This window comes from Accipiter gentilis, chromosome 18 (assembly GCF_929443795.1).
Source record: "Accipiter gentilis chromosome 18, bAccGen1.1, whole genome shotgun sequence".
In the NCBI taxonomy this organism is placed as follows: Eukaryota; Metazoa; Chordata; class Aves; order Accipitriformes; family Accipitridae; genus Astur; species Astur gentilis.
In genome coordinates this window covers 17117089-17142887 of record NC_064897.1, presented here as the reverse complement: position 1 = coordinate 17142887, position 25799 = coordinate 17117089, and the positions used below count along the sequence as shown (strand labels likewise).

General features: G+C 42.6%; 2 protein-coding genes across 12 annotated transcripts in view; one reads left to right on the top strand and one right to left on the bottom strand.

Moving 5' to 3' along the window:
- NINJ2 (ninjurin 2) overlaps positions 1-25799 on the bottom strand; it is a 307674-nt gene that overhangs the window by 65318 nt on the left and 216557 nt on the right. The gene's annotated exons all lie outside the window — the stretch shown is intronic.
- The window catches only part of WNK1 (WNK lysine deficient protein kinase 1), a 107348-nt gene continuing 93547 nt past the window's right edge, over positions 11999-25799 (top strand). For all 11 annotated transcript variants that reach the window (XM_049822631.1, XM_049822627.1, XM_049822630.1 and 8 more), the window contains exon 1: positions 11999-13756. In XM_049822631.1, coding sequence (XP_049678588.1) covers positions 12974-13756 — 783 coding nt within the window. In that variant the 5' untranslated portion in view covers positions 11999-12973. The remainder of the gene's footprint in view (positions 13757-25799) is intronic.

Sequence of the window (25799 nt, the reverse complement as noted above, 5' to 3'; positions counted from 1 at the left end):
TGGAGACAAATTGCAGAAGGGCATCCTCAGGACTTTGTTTAGATACTGATCACCTCTGTGATTCCAACGTGGTTCCGCCAGTTAGGCTTATCATATGGGAGTGAAGGAACAGGTGTCATTCTAGAGCTTGGGTTAAATAGGGTGTCCAGTCAGACTGTGGTGATGATCCCTTTTGGCCTTCAAGTTCATGTAGCCTAGAAGGGTCCACAACCAGTTGGTAATCCTGTTCTCAGCCTATACCTGAAATGGAAATTTCCTCAGAAGAACAGTGCTACTTCAAACACTCGCATCTCACCTAAACAGCGCACAGGTGGCTCTGAAGAGCTGTATGGCCTTTGTTAGAACAGGACGCAGATGGAAATCAGGAAGAAATTAAAAATCCCTAAAAGGAGCTTGAGTTATAGCAGACGGCACGCAGCTATTCATTATCACCAGCCATATCGTCTTGACACTGATTGCACACAGGGATGAAAATCCGTACAAGATAGGGTAAATTAAACAGGGTTTTACTTAGTAATATGCTTTTCAAACACACGTCTTGGCAGAAACAGAGAAGCTGCATTTTAGAGAAACCCCCTCTGTCTGTCTTATAGGGACTGCACCATTAATCTAACTGTGCAGGAGTATGATGCGTTAAATGTGCCCCAGGTGAGACAGTCATGACAGAAGCTTGACAATAATGCTTATCTTACTTCTAAGTAAAGAACAGTACTATACTACATCAGCAGCTCTGGGCCAAATCCCAGCTTCTTTGATGGTGTGATGATATAATGGCTCAAGCCTGGAATGACGCTGAGGAACTGTAAGCAAGAATGGATGCTCTGGAGTATCTCTGTGCCAGGCCTTGCAGCCCCACACGCAAGAGGTTTCCTATAAAAAAGCTGTGCTCTGCATAGACAGCATAATAATGGTTGCTTTGTGGGGGTCAGGTTATGCTATAGAAAGCCACCCTCTGGCTCAAGTGTCAGGTGTTGAATACATTATACGAGTGCAGCAGAATTATGTGATTGCTCAGGAGAACATCCCTGAAGTAACAGAAAGCTTTAAGAGTGAGGCAGGATCTGACGATAGAAGTATTGCTTTCCTGCCTCTTCTCCACGCAATGGTGAAATGTCACGGCACACTGGCCAGCAGGCAGCTACACCAGCACAGTTCAAGACCTTCTGGCCCTTTCTTTCCTAGAAAGTTTTAAGTTAGCCAGCTGAAGAGTATAATGCCTGGACTCTCATGAACTCAACCTAGCATGAAAACAGACAAAAGTGGTCATTCTGGCCACCACAAACAAGGGCAATATCTGTTTGCATAGCAGCCAGGGTGAACCTGCAGTCCCTGCTGATGAAACCCTGCCTGGATTCCACCCACGTGACTTCACTTGTGAGACGAGTAATGGTTGCATATATTGCTCTGAGGCCAAGTTTGAGGCAAGAGATTCCTCCTCTGTCTCCAGTGTTATTTTGGTATATTTTATTTGGCCCAGAATTCGGAAAAACAAGAGGGAGGTTTTCCGTAGGGAGTGGAATGAGGAGGCAGGAAGGGCTACCATATTTCTCCAGACGGAAACTCCTACAGCGTTAAGAGTCCAGCACTGCTGCAAGTGTCAACAGATCAAATGTGATACAGAAGGCCCTCTGCCAACTCTTTGCTACTGCAGCAGCAAACTGGGAGGAAAGCAGAAACTAACATCCAGTACCACTGAGCTAGGTTCAGTCTCTGCTGCAGAGGGATGGAGCAGGAAGAAACTAGTAACCACCTTCTCCTTTCCGTGCGGTACGACATGGGCTGGTCCAGGGCCCCCAGCAAGACGGGGCTGACCCGGAGAGGCTCAGAGCCAGGGTGTTCAGGCCATCTGCTGAGTCAGATATGGTGGCAGCAGCCTCTGTGATAGGATCTTAATATGTGGGGTCCTTGTCCCAGTTGCTGTCTCCCAAGGGCGACCCTGAAAATTAAGTTGCCTCCAGAGCACTGCAGTGCACTGCAAACTGTGCCCCTCCATGCCAGCAGGTGTGATTCAGACCAATAACTGCTGAGGGCAACAGATTGAGCAGTAATTAGCTGCTGTTAGTCATGCTCTTCCCAGGTACAAGTGGTATAGCATTTGATTATTTCAACACGGTTGGATGTGGGAGGGAAGGTAGGCCTGGAAACACTTTCCTGACAGCATGCTTCTCAGCTCTTTTAAAACACCTCTCATGTTGACAGTCAGCACAGCATTTCAAATAAAATGCTATTTCCTCTTGTAGAGCAGCGAGGAAAAAATGCTGTCACAGGTTTTATAACAAACATCGGGTAAGCAGTAATCATGCCCATTGTGCAATCTGGGATTCAGGTAGGAAAACAGTCCACAGATGACTGAGAGAGAGGTACTGGGTGTCTCAACAATCTGAATAAGAGGTGAACTGCTTGAGGACCACAGAGAAGGGACAGGGTTGAATGGGTTAGTGGGACAACTTTATGCTGGTAAGTGTGAAGAACGAGAAGGCATAGTTTTTAGACTGGAAGCTAAAAATTGACACTGCTGGAGGAAATGGGGGTTACTTGTTCTCAGCTAAGCTCTTCTTGTTCCTTTCTCAAGACATCATGAAAATGTGCAGTGGTCTGCCTTCCGCAATCTTCTGTCCTTCTGACAGAGAGCTCATCAACCATGTAGTGTCAGTGGTGACGTTTATTTGTTCTACGAAAACCACATTCTCTAAACAGAAAAAAACCAAAACCTTTTGTAAAGGTTTCACTAACCTTTTTTTTTTTTCCCCACCTGCTGCCTCAGTATTTCATCCTCCTCCTGAATTCACAATGCCCCAGAAATTTGAGAGCTGCCTTTCTCCTACTTTCTTTTGGGCAGACATGTTTGAACTTCCTACTCATCTCTTGCTGCAGCACCCAGAACACTGTACCTCTCTCTGAAGGGCTTTGTGTTGGTCCTCTCAAAATCCTGGATGTACATAAGCCCCTTTGGAGGGAAGCATTTAGGGATATGGGACATCTGCAGATCCTGAGCAAGTATAATGTTCTCAAAATCCCCAGAGTAAATTTCTGAGTGATAACAGAGGAATTAACAAGGAGAGTTCCCATATATAATTTTTGGCTTACTTTGGGAGGGCTTAATGAAACTGAAGCAAAAAGTAGTTAGGATTATGTTAGGATTCTAGCATTCCCAATATCATGTGTCCAGACTAAGAGCGTCTTCTGCACAAGTAGAGCCTGCATTGCGTACTACAGGTTTAGATGAATGCTGTCTGTCTATGAACAGCTTTTTTAAGGCAAAATATTTCATTCTCATCAAGCAAACTTGAAAGAAAAAGGAACCAAGACAGTAAGCTAAATATGCACTCTGAAATTGCTTAGTCCAACATTTAGAGCATGTTGCTGTCAGCTTGCATTTTTAAAAACTCTGAACCAGCCAGCTGAGTTAGCTGAGCTGCTAACAAGCAGGTCAGAAACCACACCACAGTGGTGGTTACTTCTCTCTCCTGTATAAAGATCTCAACAGCATTGATAAAATGATATGAACAGCTTAATATCCTGGCATTGTGTACAGGTGTTACCAGTTTTACAGGCACTAAAGAGGGTGTATGTCTTGGTTTTGAAACAGGAGGGGTGGATGACCAAGAAAGTGTCCATAATCAGGGTGTGAGAATTTAGACACGTAAACCAATGTGTTGGGTTTGGGGTTTTTTTCTCAACCAAATAATTCCAACTATACCATTTACTGACGATGATGAACTCACTAGTCTTAGTATCAGGGTGATGGACTCTGTTTATAGCAGTTTGCACAAGTAATCAGTTTCATGTTCTAGTGTGTCTCTCATCTTACATGTTTTAACTCAGTAGATTCTGAGTGCTTTTTTGGGATCGTCACTAAAACAATGTCAAGTAATGCAGTATCATCTCTGTCTTATTGGGAGATTATTCCACATTCAAATATATTCAAACTTTTCCATTTTTTCTTTCCACAATTCACCCTAGTAGTTCTAATGTTACTTTCCTATATTACATTAACCCTATCTGGGTTTTAACGCTTTAAATATTTATAGACTGTTACAATGCCCAAATAATCACATTTCTAGTCCTCGATAATAACTGTATGGTAATAATACCTAGATTTTAACAGAACTTCAGGCCCTTTAAGGATGTAAATAATGGCTTCATAATGAAGAAATCATCACAGCATTGTAATTGTCCTCCTTTTTGTTGGGTTTATGTTGCAATTGACTGTCAATACATGATCTATCATGTGCTATGTTACATATCCAGTGCAGTGAGGGGACACAAAAGATTCAGATTCAAGGAATAACCATAATTTGTCTGATGTGTCTGATAACATATATGATGTTTGAATTTTAGGCAAAGAAACAAAGCATCAGCTAGGATTTTTTTAGAGTTAGGAAGAAAGCTCGTGCAGATGCTGAGCACAGAATTTACACAAACTCAGACATTTATGTTATTTGTGCCTCATGGTATCTTGGGCTGCGGCCAAAAGTGTAAGCTGCTCAGAGACTGGTTCCCCTGAGATTATATATTCCCTGTAATGCAAGATGTTTTTAAAAAGTAATTTACTCACTGTGATGTTAGTAGTCCTAATGAGTGGATCTATATTTCCTTCTGGGTCTTTTCTGCTTGAAAATCCTGGCAAACCTTGTAATGAATGTTGTGTAATCTCTGTCACTTGACTGTGGATCTAATTTTAGGTACTGATGTTTGATTTGGGGATTTTTAGTACTTTAGGAGAGACCAGAATGATTTGCCTTTCCATGACCTGCATTGTTTTGATTCTTAACTGCTGTACCTGTAATAACATAATCACTGAGTCTGCTCCTTCAGACACTTACTGCTGTGTGCAATGTAAAATGTCAATAGGACTGTTCATAGGACTAAGTACTGTTTCGCAGCTGAAATGTTTGCAGATTTGTGTCCTGCCAATGCACGTTTGTGTACCTGTCTCCAGCCACAGTGGAGAGGCTACTGATGGGGGTACAAGGTGTGGGGAGTAAATAGCTCATGGTTCAGGTTGCGGGCACCAGAAGTTAAGAACTGCATCCCCCAAAGGGTGGAGCAAACTACAGGAAATTAGTTTCATTCATCAAAAAATTTTAATAATTTGTCCTTTATACTGATGTTGCTGTAGACAATATCTGTCTACTTAATCTTTGTGTAGCTGAAAGTTTTGAAGCCGTATCTAAACATAACCGCTTCCTGAGGCTTTGTCCTACCTACCTAAGGCAGTTGAGGAGTTGTCCGAGCAGAAGGACATCGCTCCTACTATACTTCATAGTCTGGTCTTCAGTGTGATGTTGCTTGTGTCCCCACAAGACAACATCTTTGCTTTCTAGCTATTGGTGGCAGTTAATAGTTTGTGGAGGGATGTATAAGAAGGGGAAGTTGTTTTCAAAGAACAAGAATATGAAACAGAAATATTTTAAGAGACTGATGTTTCAGGACTGAAACAGCAGAATCACTCTGTTGGTATCAGAGGTAGATGAATTGGGCAAGCTGTTTCTCAGAGAAAGACATTAAAATAGAGGTGTCTCTCATATATATATTTGAAATACTTCTAAAAACATTTTTGTCACATCTCAAGGACAGTTGAACTACTGATTTCCATTCTGCTTTATTTGAGGCTACTTGATGAGTCCTTGTGTACCTTGTTAGTTCCGAGAGGCTGGTGTTTTGTGATGGAGTTATTCATCAACAATTTCTGACAGTCCTATCAGGGTTGTCCGCATTTAGGTAGTATCACATGTATGCAAAGGAAACTGAGACCTTGTCTAGTTTCTGTCAGTTTTCAAATACACTTGGATCTCCCATCCCTTCTCACCTGGAGCTTTAAGACACTTATCAGCCTCCTGAGATCTCTGATAAACATGAAGTAGATTCCCTGGAGTGTTTCACTTAAGATCAAGCGCAGCAAAAGATCCAGCGCTATCTGCGAGGCAGCTACAGCTCCCTGATCCTCTGCCCAGCCTTGTACATGGATTTGAGCAACATGAGAGCTGCTCTGACCTGTGTCGTCTGGCAGTGGTCCCCAAGAGCTTGTTTACGCTGGATATTTTTTCATTAGATTGTAATTACACCACTGAAACTACATGAGTTTAATAACTTTGCACCTGTGTAGCAGAGGTCATTCAGGTAAGGAGGTTTAAGTCACTTTTAATACCAGTGTGCTTATATCATCAATAAACACTTTCACTACTAACAAACCACTATGGTAGGCCATGCATCAGCTGCGAATTGCCACAATGCGTTTGTTACATTTCAACTTTGTGCCTTTGCTCCTGGTCCCCACAGACTGCAAGAGGAGCCAGCTGAGTCCGCAAGCGGAGAGCTCTTTAACGTGCACAATGTGCCAGTCACTCCTTGCCCTAAGTATTTTGCAAGGAGAGAAGAGATCTGAGGAGGTTACTCCAGATTTATATTGCTCCCTTCAGCCAAATGATCACATGTTCCTTTTTTCTTCAGGACTCCTGCCTTATCAAGGGCTCGATTCTGCAAGGTGTTGAGCCCCACCGTGAGGGGCTGAGTGCTCTCGCTTTCCCTGCCGTCAGTGGCCATGGAGAGCACTCATTATCCTTCAGGAATGCTCAAAAACACCTTTCAGAAATGACAAGCACCTTCCAGTACTGGAGCCAGGATAAACAACACAGGGACAGACTAATGCTTTGCATTTGGACCAGACTCTGCTTTTGAAGGACACGAGGAAGTTCTTCATGCTGGACTATAAGCCTGCTCCTGCTTTGACTGAAGTGAGTAGTATTTTATTGTTGTACTTTGATGTAGAGAGGAGCAGAACTGTACCTGCTGTGAGAGTGACTGATTTTCATCAGCTTGTGAGAGCAGTGAACAGCAAGCAGGGCAGGTTGACTGCTGCACAGCATCACTAACAGATTCAGTTGCAAACCGCCTTTTTTCACACTTCCCTCTACCCACCCTCATCAAACAGCTCCTCTTGATTAAAGCAGTGCCCCTGCTTTTGTGCTTGCTTTAGAAGTGTTATGACACTGCTGTGAAGCGCAGAATTCCCTAAAGCCTTAGAGAGAAAAAAAGATAAATGAGGCATCCTGAGCAATGACTAAAGACACAGAAAAAGGAAGAATGCAATGCTGATTTCAGCAAATATCCGTGCTTCCACAACACTTAGTCACTGTTAGACTACTTCACAAACTTTTGTAAAGAAACGTTGCAAGAATAGCCATGAAGATGACATAAAGAATGAAGTGAACAGTGATTTTCCTCTGTTCCCAATAGGAGTGACATTGAATTTGGCCACAGCACCTGCCATTACGGCTTGATACAGTTTGAAATAGTGCATGAGCAATAACTAAGTCTCATCTCTGATAAAATTCAGTGTTTGAGTTATTTTAAATGTCCTTTTTTCACATTCCTGTTTGACTTCATCTGAATGGATTATGTTTGGAGAATGTAAATAGATAAAGAGATGTGCTAATAATAAATACAATAGTTGATTAGATACAAAAAAACCAGGGAGCCAGCAGCATAGCCTACAATGAGCTCTAGGCTAAAAATGCTTACTAATATAACTGAAAATAGTACTTTGGTCATTAAAAAACACAGGTAACAAACCAGTGATATATCTTTCTACTGGTTCTCTCACTGGTTTACTTTCATGTGGCTAGAATACGTTTGTTAATGTAGCTCAAGAGAATGGTGAAAGAAGGAAAAGAAAAAGAGTTATACTTTCTATTCAAGTAGCTAGGATGGGGGTGGATGGGTGGGTGAAAGGGAAATGTAGGTTTCAATCTGGTGAAGAAGCACATGCTATGCTCCAGTTTTATGGTGCAGGGTTGTTGAGATTTTCTCAAGCAATAAATAAGAAATATCACATAAATTCATCATCTCTGGATTCAGTCCTTCTTATACAGTCTGGCTGCCTCTTTCACTAGTCCTTTAATTAGAGTTCATACTTTGCTCAGGTGTCCTGGCCATAGTGTGGACCTGTCTTCCTGCAGAACTAGCAGACTCTGTAAACCAGGAGAGCACCAAGAGGGATGTTTAGTTTTGAGACCTGTAAGACTTGTAGTTCTTGCTCTTTTTCAATTTCCATGGTCCCTGCTTGTGGAAAGACTACCCATGTTCAGAGGTTTTGGCAGGACTCACCGTCCAACATCAACTGATGGATCACCTACTACAGTCTGAAGACTTAAACTGCCCATAGATCCTAGAGATGGTTACAATGATTTCATAATTGACCTGACTTCCAGACCTACTTGCAAGTACAAAACCTCCCTAAAGATAAAAGAATAAAAGAAATATAAGGTTTTAGAAGAAGTTTGTAATTAAATTTGATTTGCTGGGGAGAAAACCAAAGCAAAACAGAATATCTGGAAAGTTAAATAGTCTCATTTCTCAAGCATGCAGTCTTGAAACACTTTGTTTCACTAACTGCCAGCATTAAGAAACAAAAACGAACACTGTGGCAGAAGCCTAGATTCAAGAAATGTCAAGGAAAAAGAAGAAACTGTGGTAGAAAAATTTGGATTGTCACTTGTTATATGGCACTGTAGCTGCAGCCTGGTAATGTGCAATAAAACTGAGACAAACAGTTTGCTTTGAAAAGCACTTAGGTTATGGAATAAAATCACATGCATCAAAATTATGGCATAGCCTTCCGTATTGCATAATGTATTGCATAAGAGAAAATAGAGAATAGCTGTTTCACATTAATACTTTGTCACATGGGCAGGTCATGAATGCCAACAGTGAATGAAATTTCACTGGAGAAAGCAAAACAGAAAAAAAGTTTCTGATTCCACCAACTTCAAAATCACACTTCATTCAGAGTAATTTTTTAAACTATTACTGTTCCAAGCAAGATGACTGAAACTAAAAGAGGCTTGACAGAAGGAGGATATTTTTACTATGTCAAGTGGCAGCCCTTTGGATTTAATCAAAAGATCGTTTAAGTCTCTTTGCCTGTAATTTCTCAGATATAGTCAGGCTCCTTATTTCTGTGGATCTTTCTTACAGCAACGGGTGAAAGAAATATTTTTAATTGGCTGAGGAACTCTGGCAACAAAACTATTTTAATTACTTGTTTCTAAACATAGAATACATATAGAATTTACTTTAATGCTTTATTAAATCTTTCTGCAATACTGAAATTTTCCATTTAGCCTAAACACAGTTTGACAGATTAAAAGAAATAAAATTGAAGGGAAAGCAAGCCCACACTCTTTATTACATTCATCTTTTTTTAGAATGACAAAATTAAACCAACACCCACATAAAATATAATTGCCAATATCATTCCACTTCATTTTTCAGAGCCAAAGAAGACGAAATCCACCATTCCCACCTCCAGGTCAGCTGCTCAGTTGTTTTTTTTTTTCCACCGGGGTAACTGCTAAACCTATCTCTGCCCAGAAGAGGAGCCAGTGAGAAGAGCTGGGTGTTAGGGACCCCGCGCTGAACACGCGGGACTCAGACTAACCTTCTTAAATTTCAAGTGTACTAAGGAATGTGCTGGATCAGACACTGGGGAGGTGCTTTTTTACATAATTACCACAATTTTTTTAGTAGAAGACTGCCTCAGGCCCCCTGTGGCTATGCACTGCTGGGCTGCAGGTCTCTTTTGCAAAGCTTTTACTTAATTAACTAAAGGAAAATATATTTAAGAACAATGGGTGAAAGGCACTTGAGTAAGAGAGGGGCTACACGTGAGGTCTCATTTAAACCACATGTGTAGGCCACAGGGCGGTGGATCCCCAGCTGCAGCCCATCTACCTTTTGCAGTAGATCATACGGTACGTGGCTGGGCACAGACCTTGGAGCTGCTTGCCAAAGACTACTGATGATGCAAGTGGAATTCACCTAACAGCTCTGTAGGCTTACGCCACAAGGAATGATTTATCCCTGTATTATTTTAGGTGTAAGCTCATGAAGTTACATTAGGCATCAAGCTGGAGCAAGGTTTGCTATCTACTCCTACTTATCCCGCCCAAAGGGTCAGTAAAAATGCAGTGGACAGTGGAGGAAAGCAGATCTCCTCTGCTTTAATGTAGCTCCAGAAGGCAACGACAGTGGTGAAGATGGAGTGGCGCAGACCAGGGTAGGTCATGGGGTGTTGGTTGCCAGCCCTTGCTGGAGCCCTGCTACTGTGTCCTGCTGCTCTTAACAGTATGAAGCTAGCATGGATACGCCTGCTGATACTACAAATGAATCTTCGCTCTGGTGTCTAGAGAGATGCACGAATACCTGTAGCCAAGCGTTGAGTGAAGCTGAACCACGCTTGGTATTGGAGGAGATGTTGATGGTCAATGGCTGGTGCCCTTGGTCCTGGCAGTGCAGTGGCGATGTGGCAGGTTGAATTATGAGTTAATCAGTTTTGATCCCGTCACTGTCTGCTGCTAATCAAAATACTCTGTTCAGCTCAGTGTTGTTTTGGAGAGCGTCCACTCTTGTACCAGTGCAGTTCAAGTGGCACACTAACAAATACACTAACTAAATTAACTTTTTCAGTGAAGGCAAGCTCTAGAGCGTTTAAGCCATGCAGAAGCCTTTACTGATGTGTTGTATAACGAAGTGCGTTTTGTCCTTTTTGTGAAGAATGTGTCATTATCTTGTTTGTTGTTACAAAGAGAAGTAGTACAGAAAGATGTACAGAAAATAACAGTATTCCAATTAATGTGTGGTATTAGATTTTACATGTGAGGAATACAAGTATGTGAGAATTGCTTGGGTTGGTATTTTGTGGCTGGGGACTGTGGAGGTGTGAAAGGGCCATTTGTGTTACGTTGTGCAGGGGGAGTTAAGGCCTTACATCAGCAACACACAACTTCCTCTAAACTGCTGGTTTAAAAGTAACTTTCAAAAAAGTATTTGAAATGCCAGTGTGTTTGCTGGGAACATATTATCTGCACAGGGAAATTTCCTAATTTTTTTTTTTTCCCCTCAACATAACTTTTGATTTGTAGTTGCCTGAAGGGCAATGGTACCAAATCGTTCACTCCTCCTTCAGTACGTTCCTGCTGACATTGAGCAACTGGTCTTACAAGAAGGAAAGTGCCTGGCTTTAGTTTATTAATACGAAAGAGGAACATGGTATAAATAAACTAGATGACTCTTGTATACCAATGCTTTGTTAACGTGAAAGTTCCTGATTCGTGTCACTGTTCGCATGGGCTGTCACTGCTCCTCTGGCGGCTGTACAGCCTTGATTCAACTGCAACAGCTGCACTCATGACTGAAATGGCCATAGGGTAATGATCATTTTTGGGGCAAAGGCTGCAAATCCTGTTTCTTTTAAATAATGGAGAGCACGCATCTACATGGCAGTTATTTGTGGTTTAGGTTGCCTGGCCAATTAACGTCTCTTCAGGTGACCTAAACTGAGGAAAAACCCAAACCCTCCCTCATCCGTACAGTACTCATGCATACGGAGTTACCGTTGCCCACAGTTTTAAATAAATTTAAAGGCTGTTTGAAAACACGAAGCTAAATATTTAATATATGAAATAGGTGTAACAGAGGACTTGAAGAAACAAGCAACGGCAGCACACTCGGCGCCTCTTGAACCTCCTGCGGCCCAGCCCGCCCCGGCCGGCGGCTCCCGCCCAGGCCGCCCTGAGGGCCGGGCGGGCGGAGGAGGGGGCGGCAGCGCGCCCCGCCGCCGCCCCACTTTAGGAAGAGCAGGACTTGGGGTGCAGCCTCGCTCCCCCGCACCACATCGGTTTCCCCGGCGCTACCGGGCACGCCGGGAGCCTCCTTCCTTCCTTCCCCGGTGGGAAGCCACGGGCAGCTGTCCCCGGCCAGGCGCCCGTCAGCCGGCGGAAACTACAACTCCCGTGATGCTCCGCGGGCGGCGCGGTGCACGACGGGAGCTGCCACCTCTCCGAGGCTGCGGGGGGAGGGGGGAGGCAGAAGGCGAGCCGCTTCCCCAGCGCGGGCGGGCGCGCGTGCGCGCGCAGGGCGGGCGCGGAAGGGGGCGTGGCCGCGGCGCTGTCCCTCCCCCCTCCCCCCTCGTCCTGTGTGTCGGTTTCGGGCTCCCGTCGCCATTTAGCGCGGAGACGTCCCCGGGGCGGCCGCGGCGGCTCCCGCTCCCTCCTCCCCGCCGCGGCGCGGGGCGCCACCCGGACTCGGCTCACCTGTGGCGGTGGCGGGCGGCCCCCGGTGAGGAGAGGCTGCGAGCCGTGGGCGGGGGGTAGGAGGAGGGTTTCCGGCTCCGTGCGAGGCGGCGGCGGCGGCGGCGGCGGCGGCGGCCGCTGTTGGAGAGGAGCGCGGCCCGGCCCGGCCCGGCCGCGCGCGGGCGGTGGCTGCCTGCCGGGAGGTGGAGGCCGCGGCCGCCATGGGCGCCCCTGTGAGGCGGGGCTGAGCCCCCGGGCCCCCTTTCCTTGCCCCCTCAGCGGCGTGGGAGGGCTGGGGCCTGCCCAGGCCTCCCCCGACCCGGTGCGAGTGACTGAGCGCGGCAGCTTCCTCCGCGGCCGGCGTGCGGGGCCTGCCCCCCTCGCCCTACCTCGCCTCCCGGCCCCTTCCCTTCCCCTCCCCGCCGGCCCTCGCTCCGGGGGGCACCCGGACCTGCCCCGCTTTCTCTCCATCGCCGGGGAATAATTGCAGCGCGCTTCCCCTCAACTTAAAGCAGCCGGGCGAGGCACCGGCTTCTCCCCAGTCGGGGGCCTGCCTCGGGGCGCTTCCCTCCCCGGCCGGGCCCGGTGCTCGGGTTTTTCCGCCCCTCGCCGTCCCCATCCCCGCGCCCCGTCTCCGCTCCTGGTGCTCCATGTCGGCCCCGCTGCCCGGCTCCTTGCTGCAGGATGGATGCAGACACTGACCGGGGACCCACCCCGCCGGCCCAGCCTCCCCAGCAGCCGCCTCCCAGCTCCGCCGTAAGGAGCCCTTGGGACCCTCCTCTGTTGCAGCTGCAACGGCAGCCGCGGACAGGCGCGCTCCCCGCTCAGTGACCGGCCCCTTCCCTCGCCTCCCCCTCCGCCGCCGCCGCCGCCTCGCCCTAGCAGCGCTCCCCCGGGGCATGATGTCGGGGGGCGCCGCAGACAGCGGCACCCCGGCCCCTCGCTTCCTGGCTCCCCCGCCGCCGCCGCCCAAGAACGGTTCCAGCTCGGACAGCTCCATCGGGGAGAAGCTGGGAGCCGCCGCCGACCACGGAGCCTCCGGGACCGGTGGAGCAGGCGGCGGAGCAGGGAGCGGAGGCCGTAGCGAGGAGTACCGGCGCCGCCGCCACACCATGGACAAGGACAGCCGAGGGGCGGCAGCCACAGAGCACCGCTTCTTCCGCCGTAGCGTGATCTGCGACTCCAACGCTACGGCCTTGGAACTACCCAGTCTGCAGCCCGCAGCGCCCTCGGCCCCTGTCTCGGGAGGCAGCGCCGCTCCGCTGGTCTCTCCTCCCGAGTGTGCCAGCCGGACCTCTTGCATCGCTGTCAGCGCCGCCCAGGCTCCCTCGCTGCTGCAGCAGCCGCCGCCGCCTGCCCCGCTTCCCCTCGAAGGACAGTCTGCTCAGGAGCCCCCTGCCGCGAAGGATGCCGCCCCGCTGCTGCCCAAGGAGGAGGAGGACGAGACAACCGCGCTACCCCCCACCAGTGCCGCTGGCAGCGCGTCAACTGCCAGCCGGGAATTTGAGGAGCGGAGAACACAGCAGGAGGACATCGAAGAGCTTGAGACGAAGGCAGTGGGCATCTCCCCGGATGGCCGCTTCCTGAAGTTTGACATCGAGATCGGAAGAGGCTCTTTCAAAACTGTGTATAAAGGACTGGATACGGATACCACTGTGGAAGTCGCCTGGTGCGAGCTGCAGGTAAAGTAAATAAATAAAAATGGTGAATTACCAAAGCGTAGTCACTCCCCCAGGTGCTAGGCTGTGTGCCTGAAGGAGGTAAAATCCATCAGCTCGAGGTCTGCTTTTTTCAGGCAGGGAACTGCAGACCTTACCTGAGGCACTCCTTTGGAAGAAAGGTGCAGCCTTTCCTTGGAGTCAGTTTGCCTTTTAATTCTTTTAAATACTCTGCTCTCTGAAGAATTTTTTAGCGTTATCATCAGGAAATGTACTACAGTTCTGTTTCTTGTAGCGTCTTGCATTTTACGCCTCCAAAAGGTAGCTTGGAGGATTGTAAGAATATTTGCACACAGCTTCGGGGAGGCTGAGGGAAAATGTGTAAGTGAATGTCAACTTGAACTAGCCTTAATTTTTCAAAATACGTTTATGTGTTTTTCTTAGAAAAAAATACTGAAATGTTAATTTCATAGACATTTCATATGTTTGTGGCAGTGGATTCTTGTAGGAGATAACTAGAATATACATGAAGTCATGCAGTGCATCACATCGTTTAGGTTTTTGCAAAGCTGTTTTTGTCATTCTAAGTTTTAGGGTTCACACTTGATACAGGCATAAGTAAAGGAAGAAAGTAATTGTCTCCTTTCTGAAGCTTCAGAACCCCCCCTGAAGTTTAACCTTTCCAAATGACTGGTGGATTAAACTGGACTAAGACACTACTCTTCTCCCAAGTTTCTAGCCTGAGCAGCGCCAGAGTTTTGTAGAAGCCCAGTCTAATGATGGCAAGAACACCCGTAGTTCCACACAAGTTGGAGCTTGTATAACCAAGGCGCAGGTTGCTGTGCAACAACATTGAAAGAAGCGGGAAGAGATTGGAGTACCAGGAACAAATACCTGGTGTACTAGTTTGTTTTCAAAGCCTCAGCGTGAAATTAAAAGGGTAGTGCTTGTTTTCTAGTGTTGGGTTTTGGTGCAATTTGTAGAGGGGTTCATGTAGTATGGCTTTGTTATTGTATGTGTTCCCATCCAATTTCAGGCAGACAAAAGAGCATTGGGTCAACATCCCAGAAGTCTTTGTGGGGTTTTTAAGCAGTTAGCTGCTCACAAATGACTGATTGCAGTAACTGCACCAAAACTTTCTTTCCCTCAAAAAGAAATTTTACATCTGTTCCAGTCAAACTGAGAGAATTTATTAAGAGATTTGTCAATTTGTATTCATATTTGGTTTTGGATGATTGCTCAAGCATTCTACCAGTATCTTGGTTCATTATGTTAGTGCCATTATTCAGTGTTTACTGACTGTGGAAGTAAGCTTCCTATTTTCTTTGTGACCCTTAAGCATGACCTGTTCCTCTGTGCTAGCTATGTACTTGCTGTGGTGGTCTTTTGAGCATTAATTTTAAATTAAAAAAGTGAAATGATCTAATGTTGGGCTCTGCTTAAGCTTCTTATGTGCAGTTTGAACTGAGAGGAGATTAATAATCCACAAAATTATATGACTTTTATTTGAAATTTTAGTCTTTGTGATTTTGGAGTTACTTGACTTTTAACCCCTGAAATCTGTTTTAATCTTCACACTTTAATTACTGATCAGAAACTAATGTTAGCTTGGCATTAGACACTTTTCACTAATGTTGCCTCTGATGAAGTGTCTTAATCGTCATCGGTACCATGTGGACAAACTGTCTAAAGCAGCACCTTCTTTGAATTAATTTAATAAAGAAGCTTATTTATAAAGGGCATGTTTCTGAGCTTTCAATTGAAGAATTGAATGAGTAGTATTTAAAATGACATATTGAAAAAAGCATGAATGAAAATATTTCTAAGGGGGAAATATTTGATGTTTTGCTTGGAGGCTAGCTACATTACATGAGTGCCTTGTGGGTTAAATTATTCTGAAGGCTGTAGTTTCCTTTTCATAAGGAGACTGCGTACAAAATGACAAGTTTGAAACAACAATATAAATTTTATTGTTGTTAAAAGTATTTGCTAAAGGAACTAGACTCTACAGCTAGTAGAATATTTTAAGATTAAGTCCTGTTTTATTGTTTGTGTCTAGAAATAAAAGGAGGAACTTGGTATTTGTTGGTATCTTGGCTACATCCTCTTCTTTCTCTAGGAAAATATAATTGTTGACAGGTTGGTGGTATTCGTTATGCATGATTTGTATCAAAATAATGTCTGGATGCACAAAGATGGACTGAAACGTAGATGTCATTGGTTTTCCAGAATGCCATGGTTTGAGGATTGGTGACTCTTCAAAGCATAATGATTTTATTAGGGAAACATGAATGATTTTCTTCCATGCTATATTACACTAACCATGACTAAGGGATGGTTACTTTTAACTGTCTTGAAATAATGTTCCTTAGCAATAGCAGAGCTTTTCTTCTCTGTATTCATGTTAGTAAGCATAGGTATCCTAGGTGTCCCACCTCTCTAGAGTCTTCTAAACAGTGCTACTGTAGTGCTGCTGGAATGAGGCTGCTTAGCATGATTACGCAGACAAAGTTGTTCCTCTCATGGCTTGTCCAGAGTTGATAAAGGTGTATCACAGTTCCTCATTGCAAATTGTGTAATAGAATGGGGCGAGAACAGTTCATACTTTTGCAGAGTCTTCGGGTGTATGTTCTTTTAAGGCTTTTCTAGCATACCTAGAATGCTTCAGTTTCTTTAAAATCTCTGCTGTTTGGAAGGAAGCTTTTTTTGCCGGCTGCTTTCAGCTCGGTTAAACTACAGTGTTTCAATATTGGAGCAAATTCTGTAGTAGGAATCTTGTGGATCAAGGGCAACACAGAAGACTTTGTGATGGTCTCTGGCAGAATGACTTTTTAGTGTTGAATAAGGCAACTATACCTAATTTTTATGTATATGCTCTGTAGTGATAAAGTGTAAAATGTGAGAATATCAGTATGCTTCCTTTCAAAGGGAGTTTGAATGCTGCTTATCACATGTAGCTTGGGTTCCTAAGTTGCTTATGATACTATGGAGAATATTGCTCCATATCCTTAAGAAGGCTCTTGAACTGCCTTGTAATGCCCCTTATGCTTGATATACTGAACTGTGGAGGAAATAGAAGGAGAAATAGCTGAAATTCTGTGGATGACCTAATGGTGTTCTTAGTATCTCCAGCAAGGGAGGTCCTGGCCAAGACTCTAGTTTTTCTTGATCTGTGGAAGATGGGAAGATTTGATTTGAAGGAATTGAGTGTTTCAAGGTTGCTTATAGATGTGTAACAAAATCCTAACAAAAGTGTGACTGATGGACTATCCTAGTTTACTTTGTGGCCTGTCTATATGAAGCAAATTGTAACTGAACCTAGTTTAAATATTGGATGCAGGTATTTAAATGTGAAATATTTGCCCTACTGTCAGCATAGTGGAGCTGTGAATAGCTCAGCAGCAACTGCTTGGGGCCAGTGCTCAGCTTCAATAACTGCAAGAAAATTGTTAGTGTAGTGTTAGTCTTCAAATACTTTTATTCCCATTGCATATACATTCATCTCAACTCTAGTTACTCTGAGTCAAGTGTGCCTCCTACTGTTGTCGTTAGCACATCTCATAAATTGAGTGCAGTAGTAGTTAGGGTTACTGCTTTAATGGTTTTAAATAGGTCTAAGTTGGCAAAAGTGGTTACTGCTGCTGCTTTCTATTTTAATTTAAAAGAGCTTCCTGTACAATCATGTTACTGCTTAGTCTTTTTAAATTATATTTCTGAGCAGTGAGGCTTTTGTCACTGCTGTAGAGTTCAGGTAACATTGTGGCTAAAATGTGATGCCTTTTCCTGTTGCATTAAGTTTATCTATGTGAAGTAACATTCTTATGCCGAATGTAGCAAGAATCACATAGTTGACTGTAGAAGCCAAATCTCGGGGATAAGGTGTCATCCTCAGAGTCCCTGTTTCAGTTTGAGTTGGTTTTAAATCAAGACTGCCATTTAATTTCTGCTTTACAGAACAATACAGGCTGGTGCAGTCACTTGTTGGACTGCAAAATCTTGTATCTAGAATTATTGCTCTGGGTTCTGTCATTCAAATTAGTAACTTTTCAAATATGAAACTGCTTGATGATATGGAGGTCACTTGGGCTCTTTTTTGAACTGTGTGTTTGTCAGGCATTTGAAGACTTACCTTCTTTCATTTGGTCAGTGTCTTCTCTTAAAGGAAGCATGATTTAGAAACTCATTAGAAAGATATTTGCATTAGTTGAAAACGCATTGCTGGTAAACTGCGTGCATTGGAGAACAGCACTGCTTGTCTGGTATGTGCTGTATCACTCCTGTCCTTGGTATTTGTTTGACAGAAAGGGTAGGTTGGTCAGTCAGCAGTTACAGTTCATGAACGCATCTTCTTGCTGATATGTCACTTTGCCATTCTTACTCTGGCTTCAGTGCATTGTTAGGGTATTGTGCTTAATATGTGAGCTGCTGAAGGGGAAAAAGAGGTTTTGGGCTGCCTCTAAGCGAGCTAGAGTTTCTGGGGGTAAGGAATGAGTTCGAGAGGTGAAAGTCATGCAAGAAGAGTATGTTGTACTCATTACTACTTTGAAGGGAAGCTGAATGTGAATTTGGTTACTTTTAGTTATAAATCATCTGAGTAATAAATTAATGTAGGTTACATGTATGCAATTCTGTTTCAGACTTAACTATAGACCAAGTGTCTATAGTATATGGACTATAGTCCAACTTAGAAACGGATTTTTCTTTACATAGGCAGTAGCAATGAAAAAACAGTTGAGAACAAACATAATGCTGTAACCAAATGCGAACCATGAGGTTCTGTAGTGCACTCTGGTAAAAATAATGTAACTGGTCATCACTTTATTACAGGAAGTAGTGAAGTGCTAAATAATATTTCCATATGTCAGAATTTTTCTGAGTGTAACAATGTATAGAAGTTAACTTAAAACTCACAGTACAGGAAGTTGCTTGGATATGCTGTATGTCTTCACTTTTAGTGACACTTCAGATTTAACTATACCTATCTCTATCTCGTAGACTTAAAGCTATATTTAATACTGATTTTTAGGTCAGCAGACAACAATGGAATGTAGTTTCTATACTTGAGTGTAGAGTCCACTGCAGGCTCACCATGATAAGTAACAGCTTACTGAAGTCAAAGTATAATTCTGAAAACTCTCTTCGCTTTCTGGACTGACTGAGCTGGGAACGTTTCAGAAGCTGCACGTTCGAGTCCGACAACCAAAAAAGGTCTTGTATCACATAACTGTGGCATCCTGTAGTCTTTTTTTTAAAGCTGGTTGCATATTGCTCACTAGGAGGCCTGACTGCAAAGGTGCTAGCTCTGATGTACAATTGTATAGCTACATTAAAGCAAAATGGAAAAACAGATGAAAACCTCTGTGCAGTGAGAGGAAGCTGAGGAGTGTGGACCTGGAATGCATGTCTGTCAAGTGCTTTTGGAAAATGATTACATTCTGCTAATTCTGGAGGAATAGTCAACATCTTGAAACAAACATACATTCTTTGAAAGCTCTAACTGTGGTTTAATCCTGAATATTTTAAGATATGTTTTATAAAACTTTTACTGAAAGATCAGGCTCAAGTCTGATGCAGTATGGTGACTCCCATGCCTACCCTGTACTTCACATCAGTGTTTAAAATACTCTACTAGTCTGTGAGCATAACTATATGTGGCTACAGCCACTGTAACAGCAGCAGTGTGCCTCCTGTTCATGACTTCTTCTGGGTCAGATGCATAATTGTCACAAATGTAGATTAATAAAGCCATGTGACAATATCTGTGAACATCATTCTGTCCTTATTTGCTCTATTTCTGTTCTCGGCTCTACAAATTCCAAAATACTGTAAGCAAAAAGCTGTAAAGCCATAAGTGTGTAATCGGTTTATAGAACTTTGAGGTTACACTGCATTTCCAGGTGTCTTCCAGTGTGCACACATAGGGCGCTTGAAATTTTGTGCAGTGAAGTCTAAATTTTCTGTTGTTTTTCCATGTCATAGGGTAGAACAAGTTGCTGGGACTCACTGGCTTCAAATCTCTTATGTGAAAATTGCTCCTTTGGCTAAAGAACAAAACCCAGCCATATTCCTGAGTGTTTGTGCTGTAATTGATACAATTGACAACTTGATAAATGACATGGGAAAGGAGCCAGACTAATTACCTGCTGAAGTATAAACAGTGGTCAGGTTCTCTCAGACTTTACAAAGGTGACCCTGAAAGAGAGAAGGGAGCTTTAAAGTACATTCTGGAGCTGCAGCTGTTAGGAGACCTCTACTTAGGAAAATAATCTTACCTCAAAGGGATATCACTTTTGGAGATAGCTGTGGTTCAATTTGTAACTGGCTGGTTGCGAGGCAATAAATATAATCGGATAAGTACATTCTGAAAATGCAGCATTTCTTATGGAAATAAACGGGTTCTTATTTGTCAGTTTGGGTGGGTTTGAGAGCTGCAGAATTAAATCTCTTAAATGAGATTTGTTTTGGGCTATTGTGGTTTAAAATAAAAACACTTAGATTCATAGCTAAACTTTTGAGGGCTGAGGAAAAGTATCAGGACTATAATCTTCCTTTGAAAGGGGAGAAAAACCCCACCTGATAAAACTCCATGGAGACATCCTGTATAGAATCGTTTGAGAGCTGTCTAGCAGAGTAATAAATAAAACAAGCAGTAATAGATCCGTGGTAATCTCCATGGATGCAGTGCATGGGGCAGTGTAGATTCAGTACCTGTTGGTTAGCATTATGCCTCAGGATCACATGTTTTTTTCCTTATTTTGTTGTCTTTTTTTTGTTTGTTTCATGCCAGCAGCTTGTTAAACAGCACAGTTCCTACCGTCACCCAGGTTCTTCATACTGCATGTGACAAAGTTGTGCTAAGCAGTGGCAGCCTTGATGCTTCCTGTCACGCCTCTCTTCAGAAACACTAATTTCCTGTGAAGATTAGCAACCTTTTTTTGAGATCACTAGTTGGTTCTTCCAAATAATGGTTGAGTTGAAATAAAAGTTAGGTATTTCGCTGTTTCAATCTTTAAGTTCACATTTTCAAGCATGTCTTGGTCTACATAATGGCTGTAACATTTGGGCTATAAGAAAAATAATAAGAATCATGCAGGTTTGCAGTGCTTCTGCAGCTGGGCATAGGACTTTCTCTTGGCAGAGCATGTGTGGTTTGTGTTTTTTTTTCTTTTTTTTAAATAGCAGATGGTAGAAAGTTACTGGTTTTGACTCTTAAAACTTTGGATAATGATTCCATGGTTTTAAGTTGATCATGACATGCGTATACCATGTCTGGAAAAATACTTTTCCAGTATACTTGAAACAATTCCTGTTCTAAATAGCAGGATTTGTAGTGCTGCTTGAAAATCGATTTCTCAGAGTAATTGAAGGCTTTTATCTAACATGATCCATCTGAAGATCTTTTCAAGTACGGTGTTAAAATTCTTGTCCTAATGAATGAGACTCAAATTTCATACTGGCTTCATAAGGATTTTTATGGAAGCTGCTTACAGTCCTCAGGACTTTCTTGTAGCTGATTTTGAGAATCATTTGGGCTAAGTACTGAACCTTAAACAGTGTTAGAATGTCTCTGGTCAAGATTCTACAGATGTCCTTCTTTCCACCTTATTTCCAGCTTCCTCAGCATATTTAGAAATTTGTCATAACAGCACTTTTCAATGTGTGGTTTTGGTTGCCCTCATTACTCCCCTTGGGAGAGCTGGGGGAATTGAAGAAGTGACTAGGATTGAATCTGTGGCTCACTTGAAGTCATCTTTGAGAGGGGAAGCTTGCTCCCTACTTGTCTTATGGGCATAACTTGCAGAATACTCCTTAACTCCATGCTGCAAAGGATAAACTTTGTGTTAATAATGTTCTGTGCTATGTGATGCTATCCTCTTAACCCAAAAGGAGATCCTTCCAACAGGGAGATCACCGCAGATGTTGCCAAATCTTTTTTTCTAATAAGCCAGAGTAAAACTGGGATACAATAAAGTGACCAGAAGAATTTAGATTCAGTTCTCAAACATACTTCTGAACTTTATCCCAGTTATCTTTTTCACCTGGTGATGACAGGTGCATTCCACATACCCGCATTATTCTAAAGCGCTTCCAGATTTGCCTCGGTAATTCCATGCAGCATTGTGTGTTACTTTGCCTGGATCACAAGCAATTTAACGTGCTCTCAGTTTTCAGCAAAGGAAACTGCAACCTGCTAAAAATTGGACTGGTGTTGGTATTTTTTTTGTCTTCCAGAAGCTATTTAAGTATTAATATATATTTGTAAAGCAATACACAGTTTTTACAAGGATAACATTTTAAATTACTCAGAGGGACAAACTTGCTAGTTTAGATTTATCATTTTAGGTCAACGCAGAATCTTTGGGAATGCTACCTGTATACTTAGAATCTAGAAATCCTCCAGAAAGTATGTTTATACTTGATGGCCATGTACCTTGTAACTAAAATATCTGTGAGCTTTTAAGTGATTTGTCAATGACACTGGAATGAATGCTCTGCCCAGGGCTGTGCATTTTAGTGTAGGGGATGCTGTTTCTTTTTGTACTCGGCATGCCTGAGAACGTGATTCTGAAATCATGTGGTTCATCTATTGGCAATAGTCTGGGTACTGATTCTCTGGTGTATCTGTTCTCAGGACAGGATCGCTATGGTGCTTTTCAAGTCTTCTAATTTTGCAAGTGGTTACTAGGATTCCTAGTACATTACCAGTAAGATTAAAACAAAGAGGAAGCTTTGGCAGCTCTGATAACTTGTGATGTGGATTTTATGTTTTGAGCCGTAGTCCAGAATGGTTCTGATCCTATCGCCTCTGTCAATAAGCAGTCATTGACAGAAACTTTTAATAGCTATCCGCTGAACTGCTGTTTTTCAGCTTTAGGATAGCAGATGGTGTGGAAAATAAGCTTTATTAGACCCCTTGTATGAGGGAGAAGCTTTGTTGTTTCTGTTTAGCTGTTCTGGATCATCTTTTTTCATCTGGATGGTTGAATATAGTGGGTTCTGATAGCAGATTTGGCGTTAGCAACAGAAAGCAAAAAGCTACAAATGGAAAAACTCATTTAAGTGATAGAGATTTTATTACCAACACTTTGAAGGATTTGAAAAGGATTTGAAAAGATAGGTTCAATCTGAAACAGCTGTAGGAATGCTGAGCTAAATGGAAGGTAGAACAAAGCAGATACCAACAATTATGTGCATTTTATTTGGCCAATTAATATCGTCTCATGGTAGCTTAAGACTATCCAACTGATGGTGTTACCCAGTTTTCCTTTGACATTTTCCTCTCTTAGAGTAACCCTGTGACTTGTTTCTGCTTTGCTGACTGTTGCTGGCAAGTTTATGACCCCAATCTGAATGTATTTTGACTGCTTCTATCCTGGCAAAGACTAATGACATACAAACAATAACCCACAAATATTGCTATTAAAAGCTTCAGCAATCCAGGCTGATTATCTTAAGGATCTGCAAATCTGTATACACTTACATAATATGCATCTGTTAATGGCAATTTCTGAACTGTTAGCAGGTTTTGCTTAAATGTTGCAAAATGTTACCATGTCTGTTTACAAATCTGCTTCTTTTAAGTGAGGCTTTTATTCTTACAGATATTTTCCAACATAAAACTATTTTTGGTTTGTCTCTTTCTTTATTCAGCTGCTTACAGTATGGTTTCATATGGGAAATGTTGTGTATCTGTATAAAAATGCAAGATACTAACTTAATGTGCTCTGTTTTGCTATAGCTGTTTTGAACTCAAGAATCTTTGAGTCTTTCCTAAAGAAAAAATATAAGTGAGACTAAACTTGAATTGGAGAGTTCTTGAGAAGCAGTCCATTCGGACAAGTACCCTACAGTAAGAAATACTGTCTGAGAAGCAATTGAAATTTTTTTTTTTTTAATATTGTCCTCTCTGGATATAGACAAGTAAAGATTAACAGTATGTAGAATGGTCTTTGAGGGCATGGTATTTATTTGCATTTAACATGATTTGGGGCTTAGTGAGTTGTTAGGTTTGCCAGGAACAGTGTGCTGAAAATGGAGAAACTGCAGGAATGCCTGATACAAAAATAAGACTAAGTTTAGTTTTAGCATGTTTTTTCTGTGGTTTGCTCTACTTCCTTTACATGCAGCTTGAGCTTTTTTCTGCAGACAAGCGGCTCAAAAGCAGAATGCATTTCAGGTTATCTGTACCTGGGGGGAAGAAAAAAATTACACGGGGCACTTGAATTTGAATTTTTTTGCCTCTTGATGGCAACTGTGAGCCAGTTCAGGTGATGCTATGATTTCTTTTGCTGATCTCATTATACAAGCCTGAACGTATCTGAGAGGTTCATTATTTACCCTCAGGAACAACAACAAAAAAGTGTGAAGAGGTTCTAGGTTGCTGCTGAAGACTTAAATGCTGTAGTACATTAATAGATTGTGCATGGTCTATACCTGAAGATCTATCATAAAAAGCTGTCTTTAATACTCAAGCTTCCTGTAGGAAAACATGCATATGTTTCCTGTGGACTCCCTTTGATTTTGTAGACTTCCAGCTTGAATGTTCAGTGCTTTTCAGTGGTTGTGGCAACAAAAAAAAAAATAATTGTGAGAAATCTGAGGAGGAAGAACAAGGAATTTTGGCCTTTCAAGTTGTAGTCATCTTGTGTTTGCAGCAAGTGAAAAGATCCCAGAGAATTCTGGTTCAAGTTGCATTTGTGCTTGAAGTAAGTTTCATGTACAGAACAAATATAAGTAGTTAACATCCTGTTGTTTAGGGACCGCATTTTTTTTCTGTCAGTGTAGAAGGACAAATCTTTCCAGTTGCTTTAGACTGTAATGCAACTATTTAAGAATGGTCCTATAGTTTGTAATTATTTGGGTGTTAGTAATGAAAACAATTTTGTTCAAATGAGTTTCTTGATTTATTCAGGTAGTATGCCTGTAAAGCAAAACTTGCTACAGTCAGGTTAGACTATATATAGCTTAATATCTTATACTGTTCACTTCCTTTTTTGACAGACTGGTGATTTTTCTTATAGTTGGTGTCTCTAGAGTTTCCAAGGTGTTTGCATAGATGCATCAAATGGGACATAGGGCTTGTTGTGGAAGGGTAAAAAAAAAAAAAAAAAAAGCGCCAGCACACTAATACAGCACAAACTACAGTGTATCAGTGCAACTGAACGTGACTAAATGCATATGGTAACACTTTGAATAGGAAAAATAGCCAGTTGTCTTGTCTATATCTTGGGACTATTGTTCAGAACAAGTGGTTTTCTTCCTCCCATCCAGTATGAAATCTTCTCAAATTTGGGTGAATCCCAGAAAACTAAGGAGAATTGAAGTTTGATTCATTGCTGTTGGAGACTCTTAAATCTGTTGTCATTACTGTTGACTTGAGTGGTTTCTTCTAAGGAACTTTGAGAGTTGAAAAGGCATCTACCAGACAAGGGTGAGGAATAGCAAAAAACTTGTTTCTTAGGATGTACATGACATGAATTTTAAAGTTTTAGGACCAGGCAGGTTTAAAACAATTAGTTGATTCTGAAAATTCTCATTGCTATGAATGGCTAGTTCATGAAAGTATCATTAATATAATACTTGTACTGAAGTTTGTGGATTTCTTCACTGCATTTTGCCAATATACCTCCCTTTGTATTCTTAGTTTAGTAATATCTTATTGAATAAGCTACCTACTGTTGACATGCCTCAGTTTTTTACAGACGTGTGGATTAAATGTTTGTGTAATTTACATGAACATGTAAAGTAATTTTTACGCATGTATTCAGACTTTGAGCTGTATAAGGGCAGCAGCCAGTAATGATGAACATTTTGTTGCTATTCATTCTGGGGTTTTTAGTATTTTGTAGTAGATTGTGAGCCTGCACATTTAATCTCCAAGGTAGAACTTTGTGACCATAATTTAGGTGTTTGATAGAGGTTTTTTTGGAACTGGAGAGACATCGATCCCAGACCAACATCTGTGGCCTAGTTAGTGGTAGATGACTAGCTGTTCCAGAAGGTTTTCTGGATCTGTTTTCTAAGATATATATACACAGATGAAGAGCTGTCAGGTGTTGAGTTGAAC